The 16,218-nt window shown below is 36.0% G+C and overlaps 2 protein-coding genes across 2 annotated transcripts; one reads left to right on the top strand and one right to left on the bottom strand.

The window, feature by feature from the left end:
• The first annotated feature begins 795 nt into the window (after positions 1 to 795).
• LOC108367182 (trypsin alpha-3-like) lies at positions 796 to 2,177 on the top strand. The gene is made up of 3 exons (XM_017621778.1): positions 796 to 874; positions 1,747 to 1,875; positions 2,010 to 2,177. The coding sequence occupies exons 1-3, from the start codon at positions 821 to 823 to the stop codon at positions 2,175 to 2,177; spliced, it is 351 nt and encodes a 116-aa protein (XP_017477267.1). The 5' UTR covers positions 796 to 820.
• A 9,871-nt stretch (positions 2,178 to 12,048) lies between these two features.
• LOC108367181 (cell wall protein RTB1-like) lies at positions 12,049 to 12,468 on the bottom strand. The gene has a single exon (XM_017621777.1). It carries the CDS (start codon positions 12,466 to 12,468, stop codon positions 12,049 to 12,051), a length of 420 nt encoding a protein of 139 aa, XP_017477266.1.
• Positions 12,469 to 16,218: the final 3,750 nt, after the last annotated feature.

Raw genomic sequence — 16,218 nt, 5'->3', positions numbered from 1 at the left:
TTATTTAACTTTAATTTTGTGAGTGGTGTTGGTACGGATGTTGGTATAGAACTGAGTGGGGCGATTATAGATTCGGTCTTTTCGCTATAGTCTGTTTCTGAACTAAAATTGTGGCGTAAACAGATTTGCGGGTTTGCTCTCTAAGTTTTTGTGTGTTTAAAATGTGAGTGATAAACATTTTTCGCATCACTTCAAAATTCGAAGTGATAAAACTAAAAATGACGTCATCAACACAAATAAACTATTTCACAAATACGCCACATGCAAATTCATGAGTGAGTCGTACATGTAAGAAGTGTAAGAAGTGGTGATGAGAATATAAATAACGCTAGTTCTCGTAGTGCTCTTAAAAAATATAGCTCCTCAGAGCGAAGGAGTACTTTGTTGGCTTTATGAGCTCTGTTAAAACTCGCAAGTGTGTAGATAGAAGAAGATATTTTATTTTTATTTTTGCCACTCCAGATTTAGTTTTGGAACTCACCCGCGATGCAAATTTACATCGTTAGATCTAATCTTCACATTTTTTGATGAGTTTTGGTAATATGTTAAATGTAGCAGCAGGGGATCCACCGAAACCAGAAAAGTTTTGAAAAGGGCCTACGAGAAAAAAAGTTAGGGAACCTCTGCTTTAAACAAATTTTCTTCGAGATTATTGTTTTCTCGGGTGTTACATAACTCGCTCAGTGCTAGCTAAGCAAGCATATATGTATGTAGCTCTAATCTAATTATGCTTAGGGGTCGGTAACGGTATATAAGAAGCCGAGACTCTACTTAGTTTAAGTTTTCGCATTAAGCACTTCCCATACAACAATCAGTCAAAATGGCCAACCAGTTCGTTTGCAGTCTATTGCTGTTGATCGCAGCCTCAAGTACAGTATGTTTTGCTTAGCTGCACATCCTTCTTTGCACTAAAAACTTGTGCACTTAACCGAAAAAGGCACTTAAGCGAATTTTCTTTACTACTTCAATGAGGAAGGTATCCAAATCCCTATGAAACCAAATAATGGAGAAGCACTTACCACGTAGAAATTACTGCAAGCGAAATTTTTACCGAATAGAATCTAATTATCTATATAACTACATAAATTTATAGCCATTTTCGTTGTTCTGCGAGATGAACAAAATAAATAAAAACTTGTAAAATTAGGTAATTGTAGGGCCAGTGCAGGTAAACGTAAACGTTCTTTGATAATTGATACTAGTCGCACAATTTTTAAGGCAGGCATCGCCAATGTGCAGGTATGTTGAATGCATCTATCGGAGCACTTTCCTTATAAATGTTAAAAATAATGCCTCTGTCTGGTGCGCATTTTGGGGTAGGTATCTTAAATGTGCACTTAAGCACAGAGGCAGCAAAGCAAAATATACTGTACCTATGCTCAGATAACCCCTACAATCGGAATTGTAGGTGGTGTAGCAGCTGCCAGTAGCACCCGGTCATACGTCGTACCAGTGAAGGACTCAGGTGGATCCATCCTCTGTGGTGCTGTTTTATACAATGATGTTACCGTTATTACCACTGCCTCGTGTTTGGTTTTCCTCCCNTGCTCAGATAACCCCTACAATCGGAATTGTAGGTGGTGTAGCAGCTGCCAGTGGCACCCGGTCATACGTCGTATCAGTGAAGGACTCAGGTGGATCCATCCTCTGTGGTGCTGTTTTATACAATGATGTTACCGTTATTACCACTGCCTCGTGTTTGGTTTTCCTCCCTCTTGGAAATTTTCTTGTCGGTGTAAACAATGGCACTATGGCTGGGATAATATTTTAGTAGATGTATCCGAAACTATCATAGCCGCTGACGATTGCGTTTCTGGCAATTATGGCTACGACGTTGATGAAGTTTTTGCCTCAAATGTATGTGGCCTTGCTAAAAACAAAGCTTGCAACGCTATCGGAGGAGTGCCATTGGTTTCCAACAATCANCCATAGCCGCTGACGATTGCGTTTCTGGCAATTATGGCTACGACGTTGATGAAAGTTTTGCCTCAAATGTACGTGGCCTTGCTAACAACAAAGCTTGCAACGCTATCGGAGGAGTGCCATTGGTTTCCAACAATCAGTTGGTTGGTTTGCTTTCCTGGGGTAATGCTTGTGCCAACGACGACAATCCAGCGGTCTTCACCAACATTTTCGCTGAGAAATCATGGATTGAAAGCAATGTAAACAATTTGTGAAATATCAGTAAATAACAATAAATAATGCAGCAAATATATAAATATTCATAAGAATTGACAAAAATTATAGACTTAGTTTCGTAGATTTAAATGGTCGGATTGCCAATAAAGGCTTCTTAAGTTTTTTAGCGGCCTTCACATAGAAGTATCTAGGAAAATTCAAAGGATTGGTCTAAAAGATGCATCAGGTGCATTGACGGAACAAAAACTATTTTGAATTAAATTATTTTGTAAGTATAAACATCTTAGCTCCCGGTATGTGTAAAATTCGCGAAAACCCAGCAGAAAGTGTGTAACTGTTTCTTGTATAGCCCAGAGAAAAATGTGTTATTGCTTTTTGTGTGTGCAAATGAACATTTCTGGCCTAGTTCAGGCCCATTTCGGAACTAGTTCACGATTAGGTTAGGCCCATTTTGGGCCCAGCGCGGAGTCGTTCCGGGACTGTTTCGAGATCTATTCAGGACAATTGCGGGACCGTTTCGGAATTATTTTCGTCTTAGTTCAGAACCATATCTTCTTAAGAGTTAGCACAATAGATCTAGCTAGGTCGCATCGATAGTATACCCTAAAAATCATAATCCAGTTTTCAGTTTCAGTTCAGTTTTTAATTAATTGTATTTTTAATGCGCTTTCATTAAAAAATGGGAACTGAAAATCCTGTGGTCTATGGTGGAGTTTCCAGGCCTAAAGCCACACTGATAAAGCCCAATCAGTTCATGGACGGTGGGCTTCAGTCTTTCAGACAATACGCTCGATAAGACCCTGTAACTAAGACTGTATCATCATCGACTGGGGGCTCGGGTTCTTCTTTTCCACAACTTTTCGTGCTGCTACCTTTCAGTAGGGTGGAAATTTGTTCCCTCCATAATTTAAGTACGGTTTGAACATCGGTTGCTAGGTCGCCATTGTTGTTCTTACAGGAGTATATCCTGGTCTTGAAACCTTCCGTAAGTCGCCTAACTCTCTGATCTCATCCTTATCTTCCGTCGGGGCATGGGTACAGATGAGCGAGATGTTGAAGAATCGGTTTATGGCTAGACGCTCGTCCACCGGGGTGAACGACATTACTCGGAGACAGACTCTCTCTGCCACCACAAATCCAACACCGAATTTGCGCACCTTTACAAGTCAGCTTTAGTATACGTCGCAAGTCCCCAGGCATTGCTAGCCTTGCCCCGTCCAATGCATTTCTTGGATGGCGGTGATGTTAGCTTTTACTCTTACAAGGACATCAACCAGTCGGCCAGAGGCACCTTCCCCATTAAGGGTTCGGACATTCCAGGTGCATGCTCTCAAATCGTAGTCCTTTACACTTTCGCCGTGGTCGTCATCATAAGGGGGCGGGTTGTCTCATCCGAGGCATTGCCTCGCTTCTTCACTGGAAGGGGTTTTTACGTGGCGGGCCGCAAACCCAGCGCACAATCCATTTCTGGGACGGGGGTGGTTTCGCAACCAAATACACGTTTATATAGCGAGCCGCTTGCTCCAAGACGGACACACGCTTGCAGCCGCACCTACTGGTGAACATACTTCAGTGAGCCCTTAAACCCAATAAGTCGGAGTGGCCCCATCTAAGGCGTGCTAGTAGTCTACCTAAAAAGATAGTCACTGAATCTAGTCAGAAAAATCCTCCATCCCAGTCCTTGGAACTTATTAATCTTTCTTCTCCATGCCCTCAGGCATTGGAGCCCCCGCTCCAGCCATAAAAGCCATATTCACTAGGTCTACATCTAAAAATATTAACGTCAATAAAACTGTCGATTTAACAGTGTAGCCATAAATATATGAAGCCGCACTTTCTAACTTATTTCCTCCGAATAACTCGCATATCAGATAGCATTNGTTTCTTCTCCCGCTATCTAAATCCATATTCACTAGGTCTACATCTAAAAATATTAACGTCAATAAAACTGTCNCCAGCCATAAAAGCCATATTCACTAGGTCTACATCTAAAAATATTAACGTCAATAAAACTGTCGATTTAACAGTGTAGCCATAAATATATGAAGCCGCACTTTCTAACTTATTTCCTCCGAATAACTCGCATATCAGATAGCATTACCAAAAAGTTTGTTGTAATTCCTCCGAGAAGATCAATCATTGTCTCTACATTTGCTAAAATTGATGTAGCTGCCGAAGATTTTCATGCACTACTAAATAATTCATTTTGTCCGACCGGGGCGTTTGTTGGCAAGTTTCAGTATAAACTCAATAAAAGTAATAACAACGTAGCTAAAATTTCTTATCTTAATTCTGTTTCAAAAAAATAACTCGCAAGGCTAATTTAAGTATTTACATAAAACGTTAGAGGTTTGAATAATTAACTGACTTATATATAAAAGGTTTTGACTTCAATTATAATATTATTACCTTGATTGAAACATGTTTCAAATCTCATATTTTTAATTCAGAATTTCTTCCAAATCAATATCAAATATACAGGATCGACCATGAGGGCAGCATCGGCGATGGTGTTCGTTTTGCGGTGCATTCGTCGATACCATCCGAGGAAGTTAGTGTTCCTGTCATTGAATTTACCGAAATTAAATGTATACGTGTACAGGCTGGCAAGAGTTATGTATATTTATTAGGGCTGGGTAGCTCATTGAATTTTAGCGCGTTAACTCAATAACTCAAGCTCCTTTTAATGAGTCAACTCAGTGAGGTGGCACAATTGAGCTATGACACTCTGCTGTTGAGACAACACAGCCTAGAGTTGGTTAGCGCTATTGTTAGCACCGATGTCAGCCGATGAGCTCTGCAGAGCTGGTTTGCACTGTAGACCTGTTAGAAGGAATAGGGTTGATATGTACTGTAGAGCTTGTTTGCACTATAGAGCTGTTAAAAGTAATAGAGTTGATATGTGCTGTGGAGCTGATGAGCGCTGTAGAGCTGGTTTGCACTGTAGAGTTGTTACAAGGAATAGGGTTGATATTTGCTGTAGAGCTGGTTTGCACTAAAGAGCTTTTGAAAGGAATAGAGTTGGTATGTGCTGCAGAGCTGATGAGCACTGCAGAGCTGATGAGCACTGCAGAGCTGGTTTGCACTGTAGAGCTTTTAAAAGGAATATAGTTGGTATGTGTTGCAGAGCTGATGAGCGCTGTGGAGTTGGTTTGCACTGCAGAGCTGTTAGGAGAAAATTAGTTGGTATGCGCTGTAGAGCTGGTGCGCGGAATAGCTTGAGCGAATTGAAAATTTTCACAACTATTACATTTTTCGCAATTTTCTCATCTTTATTTCCATTATTTGCTCTGAGTACCGACTATGTGCGGAATATTTATTGACTCACTGAGCCATATTCTTTTTTAGAAGTGAGTCTGAGATTCAGCTCAATAGCTCCGCTCAGCGCTGAGTTGCCCATCTCTAATATTTATTTATCTAGAGATAGTTACAGTGTACAAATAACTTTGGAAAGGTCCTGGATCTCAAAGATGTTGATGATGTTCGCAAGTCCTCTATTAATCGGTGTGATCCCCTGGTTTTGCCAGAGGATGCATACCATCCCGCTCTTGAGTTAAGCTATGAAGTCATAATTGAATACATAATAATAAGTTGTATAGTTGAAGTACTAGAGCGTAGAGTTTGTTTCGAATGTGTGTATGTGCCAAAACGTAATACTGTTCATGAAGAACCAACACAATTATGGTTCACTAAAGAGCTTAAAAAAATGAAAAATAAAAGGTCACAGAACAAAACACCCAGAACAGCCAGAAAGTTCTTTTTGTAGATTTGCAGAAATCACTTTCGGAAATGAAAATGGCAAGGTGTAACTGCAACTGAAATTATGCAAATCCCTTTTGAGAAATAATTTCAACTTGCTCGTGCTGCACTAGCAATTTTTAATTTTGCTGCAAATTTTGATTTTCAGAAATAAAAACTGTTTTCGAAAGTCACTTTACATGCAGTCTATTTTGGAAATTCTTGAGTTTGACAGACTTTTGAAAATGACTTGCACTTGCCACGTCTAACAGCTACTTAATAGTGACTGTCCACTCGGTAGGCAATAGCAATCCTTCCAGTGTAATTTTTTCATAAAAAAAGTTTCTCACAAAAAGCCATCTGTCGTTCGGAAGGGAGGAAAGAGATTTAGATTTCTATATACATACGTGTGGCATCTTGGAGACATAACTAATAGGCATGATTCAATAATACAAGGTTCGATAAACTGACAGTTGTCTCTCTCGCACCGCTCCCTTAGCAGTGGCACCGTGTTGCTTCTTTGCAAATTTACATGGAAACAGTGTAGCTTTGGTGTGAAATAAAGGTATAAGCTTTTGTGCAATATGTTTATTTGTATATGCATATGAAGCATATTTAACTGATGAAAACATAAGCATTGGATATTTACATCAGTCTAATAGTAGTCTTATTTTAATTTTGAGTCATTTTGCAGTTTTTATACGGCTAAATAGCATATAAATTACGTAATTCACGTAGATATATCAATATTACGTTCAACATTTCGTTTAAAATGCTAGATTTCCTGCAAATACATTAGAATTTACGAAAGGAATTTCACTTCTAATTGACTACTTTGGGTACTTTTCTACTACCATTTTCGAAACAAGGGATTGCATTCTTGCCCTTTCTCTGTCCTTCGTAAATGCAACCTTTTGTAAGGGAGTGTCAAACCGCAGCTGTCAATAATTATCTAACCTTGTATTATTGAATCATGACTAATAGGTATATGAGTTTGATAAGAGTGTTTTTGAACATATAGAAACTGCCAAGCCGAATATGATGAACATAGAACTATATAAGATTTACGTATCAAATGATCTAAGCAGTTTGTCAAAGAACGAATCACCAATGTCGAGTTTCAGTTTCCAGGAACTCGAAATATCACTTACACTTATCTACAATATTCATATATTTGTATGTAGAACACGAAAGATCTACCGATTGTTTATTATTTGCAAAAATATGTGTATGTATTTAAAAGTAGATATTGGAAAAGCCGTCGTAATTATTAGTAAGGCTTATGGAAGTTCCGCCATAAAAAAAAATAAATATTAAATACCTTTACCCACTAATACTTACCTACACATATCGAAGATAACGCCGGACTCATTCAATGTTAAGTAGGCATGCTTTAAAGTGGTTTTCTTTAGTGCGTTCCACTGCATTAAAAAGAATAATGGGTAGAAATAAAACGGAAAATATCAGTCGAGTACCAATATCAGTTTACAAAAGCGATAGTTCCGATTTGAGTAAAAGTATATGTACTTACATATACATACATATATACAGGCACGGTAGCTATAGCTACACCGAGAAAAAAACTGTACATCCGCCAATTTTATATGTATTAGGAACAACTTTTATTGGTTAAATGGTACCAAACCACTACTCGTATTTGAAGCAACAGCGCAAAGGTTGTTGATTTTTTACAACGATTTTTTTTTTTAACTAAATTTGTACTTAACAAAACAATTTTCGCATTTAGATAAAAACTGTATAAATTGTTGTTTTAAATACTTTTAATTTGAGTTAACAGTGCAGGTAGTTGCCGCAAAAGTATGAAGCTGTTGAATTAAATACATGGATTTTCGAGGACCCAACGACGAACACCTTTGGCGGAAAGAACTTACGTATTTGATTCAAATACTTATTTGTTGGGAAAAAAGTGAAAACTGTTGGAGAAAAAGTGCAATCTTTCTGGCTTACACTGAGAAAAATTTTTATGTAAATTCAATTGATTGGTTTTGGTTTGAAAGAAATTTTTGTTTAAGCGTTTTAAGTATATATGTATACAATATAATAAAGTAAACAATGTAAGTTTATTTTGTACATATTTGGTAATTAAAAGATAATTATTGCAATAAGTACTGATATGTTCTCATTTTCGTTGTTGGTGTTTCCGACAGGGTAGGAGTGTGATGTAATGTGGAACGATTTTCCGTCATCCCTTGTCAAACCGGTGGCACAACGCCGAAACCGGTTTGTCTCCAAACCAAATTTGACAAGGGATGACGGAAAATCGTTCCACATTACATCATACTGTTATGTTATTGGACTTTTATGTTTCTCATTAAAATGAAAAATTAAATTTTTTGACAGCGTGAAAAAGTTATTACAAATAGAGCAAATATGAGCATTGGTGGAATAAGCACTTTTCACTGGACATTATTTAGTTTAGAAAAAATATTTTGGAATTTTGGAATTTTCTCTTCAGAAGAGATTTCAAATATAGATTCTTGTAAAAAAAATCCACACATATTTGCTTTTTAATGAATATTCTAAATTAAATATGAAACATATTTTTATTACCAGGTCCAGGGCACGAAGTAAGGTTTGTACCTTGTAGCTTAAGCCGTCCAAATAGACGTAAAACTCTAACAGATTTTCGACTGAATCACCAATAACAAAAACTTTGGGCTGTAGTTTTAACTTTTCTTGAATGGCACGCTCCTTCGTTACGTCTTTTTTTGTTTGAAATTATTTAAATAAATTTACTAAATATACTATCATGTCTTTTTGAGCGTTAGATATTGATGGCTTGGATATCTTACTGATTCGAGGAGGTAATATTATTGAGTGCAGTCAATTGAGCAAATTAAAGTGATTTGATAAAAGTGATATGATAATATCAAGCTTTTCAATACTTACTTATATAGATATCTTTTGACAGCGATGATGGTCCTGCTGTTAAAAATTTCATCAATATCGTGATTGCACATCATTTTTAATATCCCCACGAATTTAATTAAACACTCAGACAAAATTTTTATGACGTCGCTAGATAACTCCCATTCCAAATATGTAGTATATCACTTTCAAAGTTCAACATAAGGTTCCAATACCTTGCTGACCTTCACATGAATTTCCACAAATTTCTTCGGACAGATTTATAATATTCAAATCCATATTTTTAAACTTGAAAGGAACGTCTGCTTTGTAAATCAATTGCCACAAAAATTACGCGTCTTTAATTTTCTCAACAAGTTCTGCGGTAATTTCAATTACTAATGCCGTTGTTAAAAAAATTTTAGTTTTAGAAGTACCGATACTTCTGTGAATTTTGTTGTTGGCGCAAAGATTTACTTTTAAGTCAACAGCGTGGCTTTTGGAACTGAAATTCAACAGCGAAAATTTTTAATCGAACTACTTTACATTTGTTGTCAACAGTTTTCAACTTTTGTTTATTTTTAACAGCGTGTCAACTGTTATGCGAAGAGTGGCGCTGTTAGTTCAACAATGAGAAAATTGTTGAAATAAACACGATATTCGTGTATTAAAGATTATTTTTGTTGTGGCAAGTGCTTTTTCCTTAAAATTTTACAAGAGCTACAAGTATTTGTTTAAAATGTGTTTTTTTTTTCTCTCAGTGTAACCGTTTTAAGCCAAATAATCAGTGATAACGCCAAACAATCCACTTCAATACACTCAAGAAGTCAGATAATTTCATAATGCATTTTCTTATAATTCTATGTGCTATTGCGCGATCGATATCGCCTACAAATTGCTGTTAAAACTACTATCGTACCCTACAATTAATTTATGTAAAGTCAATTAAACAGAGGCAAGGCAATGGACGTTATCGTCTAAAATTTACCGATTAGATACAAGCCTTTGCACATTCATACATTCACTTACCATACGTTTTTAAAAATGATTAAAATTCGACTAAACAATTCTTCAAGAAAGAAAGAAACACTTCTAAGTCTATGATCAATAAGTCTTATAGTTCTAGAAAGCCAGAAAAAAAGTGCGTGGGAATGCTCTCGAATTGTACAAACTAGTGCTGCAAAACCATCGATGGAACCATCGATGTCATCGATGGGGCCAATGCTTTAGTCACTATCGATGGTTTTTTGAAACCAGTGCAGTAAGTTTAAAAATAAATTACTGTATGCGCATTGGACAACAAGTAGTCGGTCATAGGCGCGGACGCACGACTCATCTTCTTGCTAGAAGTAGGTAAAAGCAGCCATGTGCTCCCCAAAGATTGGGCTGCACTTGGGGTCTTTCTCCTGCTTTTTCGCACTGGATTTTCACGGCAATCGTTAAGCCAGTGCTATTTTTTTTTGGGTATTGGTATGGTGGACAGAAACGAAAATGAACACACACTTTAAAAGATTGGAGAGTATTTACAGGCTCTCAATGATCAATATTAAGGGTGCCTTGAGGACAACACCGACTGCGGCGCTCCACGCCTTCTTAGACATGCCACCAGCGGAACTGGTAGCCAAGAAAAAGGAGTTTACCACGGCCGCGAGACTATATGCCGCAGGGCAGCGTGGACTCAGAACTTACGGCCATAGTAATATAGCGTCATCCTTAACCAGGGAAATAGACTACGTGATCCCGCGTCTGAGTTTCGGAAGGTTTCTAGAAGCTACAATAGGAGTTGCGGTTAGCGTAAGGCCATGGAGTGGAAAGGGAATGCAACGCAGGTCTATACAGATGATTCAAAAATGAAAAAAGGAGTAGGAGCTGCAGAATAATGCACAGCACCGGTAATTCATATGTCTTTTAGGCTGCCAGATCACTGTAGTATCTATTAACACGACAAGCGAGCAAATAAACATTTACCTAAGGTCCATTCTTTTGCAACCGAGCTACAAAAGAACACTCGCTTAAATGACGAAATACACGCAAAGCAACAACGCAAACTCGGCTATTTATCCGAGTTCAGCCAGGTCGGTTAAAAAACACTTGACCTGAAGAGTAGTGTTGTTAAGTGAAAAAACTGCTCTATTGTGAATTGTTAATGGGAAAGTGGAGAGGGAAATTTTTGTTTTCGTATATACATTATTTATATTTTAAACAAGTATATACATATATTACGCAAATAGCTCGCATATTTAATTACCAATTTCTATTGTTTTTTGTGTCTGAATACCGTTGAACTTATCACATGTTTCTTGCCAGCTACCAGTAGGGTTGCTTAAGTAGCTGAAAGGAAATTTTACCCAAGTTGAGCGTTCCTTTGTCGCTCACTTACAAAAAAAAAATGCAGCTACAGATAGTCAGGAGGCCATTAAGGCTCTACTTTCATATGAAACAAATTCGATCACCGTCGCGGACTGTAAGGAGGCTATAAGTTGGCTAGCTGTGGCTAAAACCGTCCACCTATATTGGGTCCTAGTACACAAAGGTGTGGAAGGTAATAACAGAGCTGACGAGCTAGCCAAGAAGAGCTTTCTGTTAGACGCCTCACTAACCACGAATATACCAATTTATCTCGGGGGAAATATCATAAGATCTCCTCATGTACCGCCAAGCAGATAGCCTTTGGAAAAGAGCTCAGGGCTGCAAACTTGCAAAAATTATGTGTAATTCATACGATAGGAAACTTACTGATTTCCTAAGCCTACAAGCAGCAAAAAAATGAATCGAAAGCCAGAAAAAAGATTTCAAGAATCTCGCCAGAATTAACAATTTGTCTTACGAAAGACTTTTGTCTTAAAAAAAAAACGTGGTAAGTTGAAAGACTGTTGCAGGAATTGCCCTATTAGTCGACTGAAAATATCTCCGAAAACTGAAGTGAAAGCGTACTTTGCCCATTACATAAGTAGCGCTATACTGCTTAAAGACGACACCACATTTTCTTCGACTTTGAATCCACTTTTGATTATAGTGCGACGCAATTTGGGATAGCGAAACGTTTAGCGCAACCTACACCTCCGTTAAAATGGTGAAGGACCTCTCCGAGCCATTCGACAAAAAACGAAACCGAGGTTGCAAACAAGGCGACTCTGTATAGCTATTAGTTGGCCTTAACGCTTTCTCCAAATTAGGAAACCAAGCAAGTGATACAATACTCGTATCAAAGTTTATGTAATTAATTATTTACTGTGCTACTATATATGTACATTTATGTATGCATATATTTTAAGGAAGTGAAATTTAGTTTCTACTTTTTCTTTACCAAAAACTTTCACGCCTACTTTCCGTTGAGCACCTAGCCACTTTCGTGCTCTTACAATATCCATCGATCACATCGAAGGACATACTAAATCCACAATCCTGCAGCCAGTGATAGCCATTGGAACAGCGATAGTAGTAACGGCAGTTCCTTAGGTAAGGATAATTGCCCGTGACACCAGCATGACAAGTGACTCTCATATTAACAGTTGTTGTTGTAATGGGAGCGCTGGTTGGCACCAAAGAAGTAGTCGTTGTGATTGACGTAGCAGCGGGCGTCGACGGAGTTACGCGGGAGGTTGACGAGCCAGTTGTTGTGGACGTGGTTGGATTATTAGCAGACGGCACAGAAGAGGGTGTAGGACTACCATCGACTGGCGCACCAATTACACTTTGTATTTCGCATTCGTACTCTTCCATGCATTGCTCAAGTGTACAGTAGGTCGATAATGTGGAATTACAATAAATATATGGATATAATGAATTGCAAGCCGTGTTCGGATTATATATAAATTCCGAAGTTTCTGATGTGACTGTTGAGCATTCGTTTATAACTCTTGCGCGCACCAAAGTGAGAAATTGAAGGTTGATAATAAAGGTGGAAAATGCTTTAGTGTAGACAATTTTTTTCAATAATAACATATTTAGTGTGCTAATTCGCGGCTCTGCGATCGACTGGCAAAGACACAGTCACTTAATCAATTTGTTCTAAACTGCTTGATTTCATTCGAAATGGTAGTTCTTATATACTAAGTGCAATTGGAATCCGATAGCGCCTTGTTCAAGCTGGTTAAGTTCATTTAATCTTTGATTCATTTGTTGTTAATTAAATTGGTTGTCTTTTGCTTAACATTAGCTAATTACCCCAAAAAGATAATGCTAGTCATTGAAACGAGGGTGGTGAATCATTATTTAGCAAGTTTTTGTTGTTGTGGACTTCTTAAAAAGATAAAGATATTATTATTATTATTAAAAAAACGCATTTATGTTATGATGTCACTCTAATGGCCGTTTGTTCAATGTCCGGTTAACATAAACCGGTTTTTACATGTTACATGTATGTTGTCGAAAACGTCGATAATGATGTTTAAGTAGTGATAACCAGATTTAGAGTTTTTTAAGATTTCATTTAATTTTGGAAACCTGTTTTGTTCGTTTTTAAATTTAATTTATTTCTTTTGTAATCTATTTTTTTATATTTTTGATTGTATTGTTTTAGAAAGAAAAATTTTATTTTAATGTCATTGAANGACTGGCAAAGACACAGTCACTTAATCAATTTGTTCTAAACTGCTTGATTTCATTCGAAATGGTAGTTCTTATATACTAAGTGCAATTGGAATCCGATAGCGCCTTGTTCAAGCTGGTTAAGTTCATTTAATCTTTGATTCATTTGTTGTTANCGACTGGCAAAGACACAGTCACTTAATCAATTTGTTCTAAACTGTTTGATTTCATTCGAAATGGTAGTTCTTATATACTAAGTGCAATTGGAATCCGATAGCACCTTGTTCAAGCTGGTTAAGTTCATTTAATCTTTGATTCATTTGTTGTTAATTAAATTGGTTGTCTTTTGCTTAACATTAGCTAATTACCCCAAAAAGATAATGCTAGTAATTGAAACGAGGGTGGGTGAATCATTATTTAGCAAGTTTTTGTTGTTGTGGACTTCTTAAAAAGATAAAGATATTATTATTATTATTAAAAAAACGCATTTATGTTATGATGTCACTCTAATGGCCGTTTGTTCAATGTCCGGTTAACATAAACCGGTTTTTACATGTTACATGTATGTTGTCGAAAACGTCAATAATGATGTTTAAGTAGTGATAACCAGATTTAGAGTTTTTTAAGATTTCATTTAATTTTGGAAACCTGTTTTGTTCGTTTTTAAATTTAATTTATTTCTTTTGTAATCTATTTTTTTATATTTTTGATTGTATTGTTTTAGAAAGAAAAATTTTATTTTAATGTCATTGAATTTTCAGAAACTTTGTTTTACAAATTTAATAATGTGTTTCCTTTTTTGATTTAATTTGCTTTTGATCTTTAGATTTTATTGTTTTAAGAGGGAAACAATTTTTTTTTTAATTTCATTTCATTTCGGAAACATGTTTTCTTCTCTTTTTTTGTGATTTAATATATTTTTTAATTTTCAGGGTTGTTTTAAAAATTACCTTTCTTTTTATTTTAATTTAATTTTCAGGAGCTTATTTCATTTTATAGTTTTCTGTTGCAATTATTTTTTGTTAACATTTTTTTATTTTATTGTTTTAAAAAGAAAATTATATTTTTAAATTTCGTTTAAATTTTTATTGAGTCTTTTTAATTTTAAATTTTTTATCTTAATCTTCGTCCTAATCTTAATCTTAATCCTCATCCTAGTCTCAATCTTAATCTTAGTATTCTTCTTTACCTTGTTCTTACTTTTAATCTCAATCTCAATCTCAATCTCAATCTCAATCTCAATCTCAATCTCCATCTTAATCTTCATGCTTATCTCAATCTTAATCTTGTCCTTATCCTTAATCTAAATCTCATTCTTAATTTTAATCTCAATCTTAATCTTATCGTTATGCTTAATCTTAACCTTAATCTTAATCTTAATCCTAATCTCAATCCAAATCTTAATTTCAGTATTATTCTTAACCTTAATCTTAATCTCTATCCCAATCTTAATATTAGTTTAGAAGGACTTTGCTGTTTGAGGACACAACTTCAAACCGCGTAATGAATGCGCTGAACATGGTCTTCAAATAGGGCAGTCAAAACGAGTATAACTTTCATTTTAAGCCGAGTAGTAAAGTTTTTTTTTCTCCAGGAAAAGGAAAAGAAACCGACCTCTTTTTCTTATTTGGTGCTACAAAGGTTTGTCAGATTGCCTCGAGGGACCAAAAAGTTTCTCGAATTTCTCCTGTATTCTGCCAGTTGTAAGTTGTAAGTTCTGCCAGTTGTTCACACCAAGTGTAGGCAGGTGAAACACAGGATTTATATTTCGCTACTCAAAATATCCACAAAAATGTTTATTCTCAAACAAATTCTAGATTACTAAAAATACGTGTCTACTATCTAAAATATTACCAAACTCAAAATCTTGTATGTTTTTTTTGTTGGCATCCCTACTTTAAACCTTTTCTATTATTAATGAATTGGCAAGGCCAAGCACCTCCATGTTTTTATTACAACTAGCGGAATAAAAAGAAGACGCCGGGTTTACATACCGTTGCCTGGGTAAAAGATTGTCGTAAGCGCCATTTTGACGACTTTTAGTTCTAAATGCAGTTATATATATTGAAATAAGGTCTTTCGATTGGTGTTATCAGTTTTTAGATATCTCATTTCATTTCCAAGATATTGACTACAATTTTTTCGATAATTTAGTAAAATTTTAGTTAGTGATGCAGCCATATTAAACTAATCAATATCTTAAAAATGGCGTTCTCCATTTTTGTATATCTCCTTTAGTTTCCGAGATATTGAGTAAAAAGTGTCGTTAATTTGGAAGAAATTTTGATCACATTTTGTCGTATTTCATACAAAGTGGCTGGCGAATTGTGGATAAATGACGCTTACGACAAAATTTTACTAAATAAAATCCTTCATAAACTCAAAACTAATTAACAATAAATATTAGAAATTAAATAATTTAAGAATTTTGTGAACTAGTAACATTTGCAGAGACTTTGGGGAAAATCTATCTTCGCGTTTTTAGGAAATTGCATTCCAAACTTCAATCGCGATTTCCCACAACCTGCCGAAATTAACATACGACAATCTTTTACCCAGGCGATATGTGGTTTTCAAATTAATATATCAATAAATCATTAAGTTTCGTGGTTTTTTGTCACAAATTCGGGTAAAATAAAGAATGGTGAACATCGGGATATTAATATGCGTTCATTTCGTGCATTTATTGATGTAATTTCAGTACTAAAACCGTTTTTAACTTTTGAACGGTGTAAAAAATATGTATCCGCCTTCGGAATCTTAATACTGCTAGTAATACGCGTCGTTTGATATCGATTATTTTGCATCAGTTTTCGGTGAAGACCATGAAGTGCACAATTACCACAGAATCTATAAATAATCGATAACAAATTCTATAACAAAATCAATAAAATATCGATAATAAAACCGATAACAAATTCGATAAAAACTTCGATAGCGAAA

This window comes from Rhagoletis zephyria, unplaced genomic scaffold (assembly GCF_001687245.7).
Source record: "Rhagoletis zephyria isolate East Lansing unplaced genomic scaffold, Rhagoletis_zephyria_1.1 Rzeph_scaffold_02575, whole genome shotgun sequence".
Taxonomy (NCBI): domain Eukaryota; kingdom Metazoa; phylum Arthropoda; class Insecta; order Diptera; family Tephritidae; genus Rhagoletis; species Rhagoletis zephyria.
Note: the sequence above shows the minus strand (reverse complement) of the source record. Positions and strands in the feature narration are given on the sequence as shown.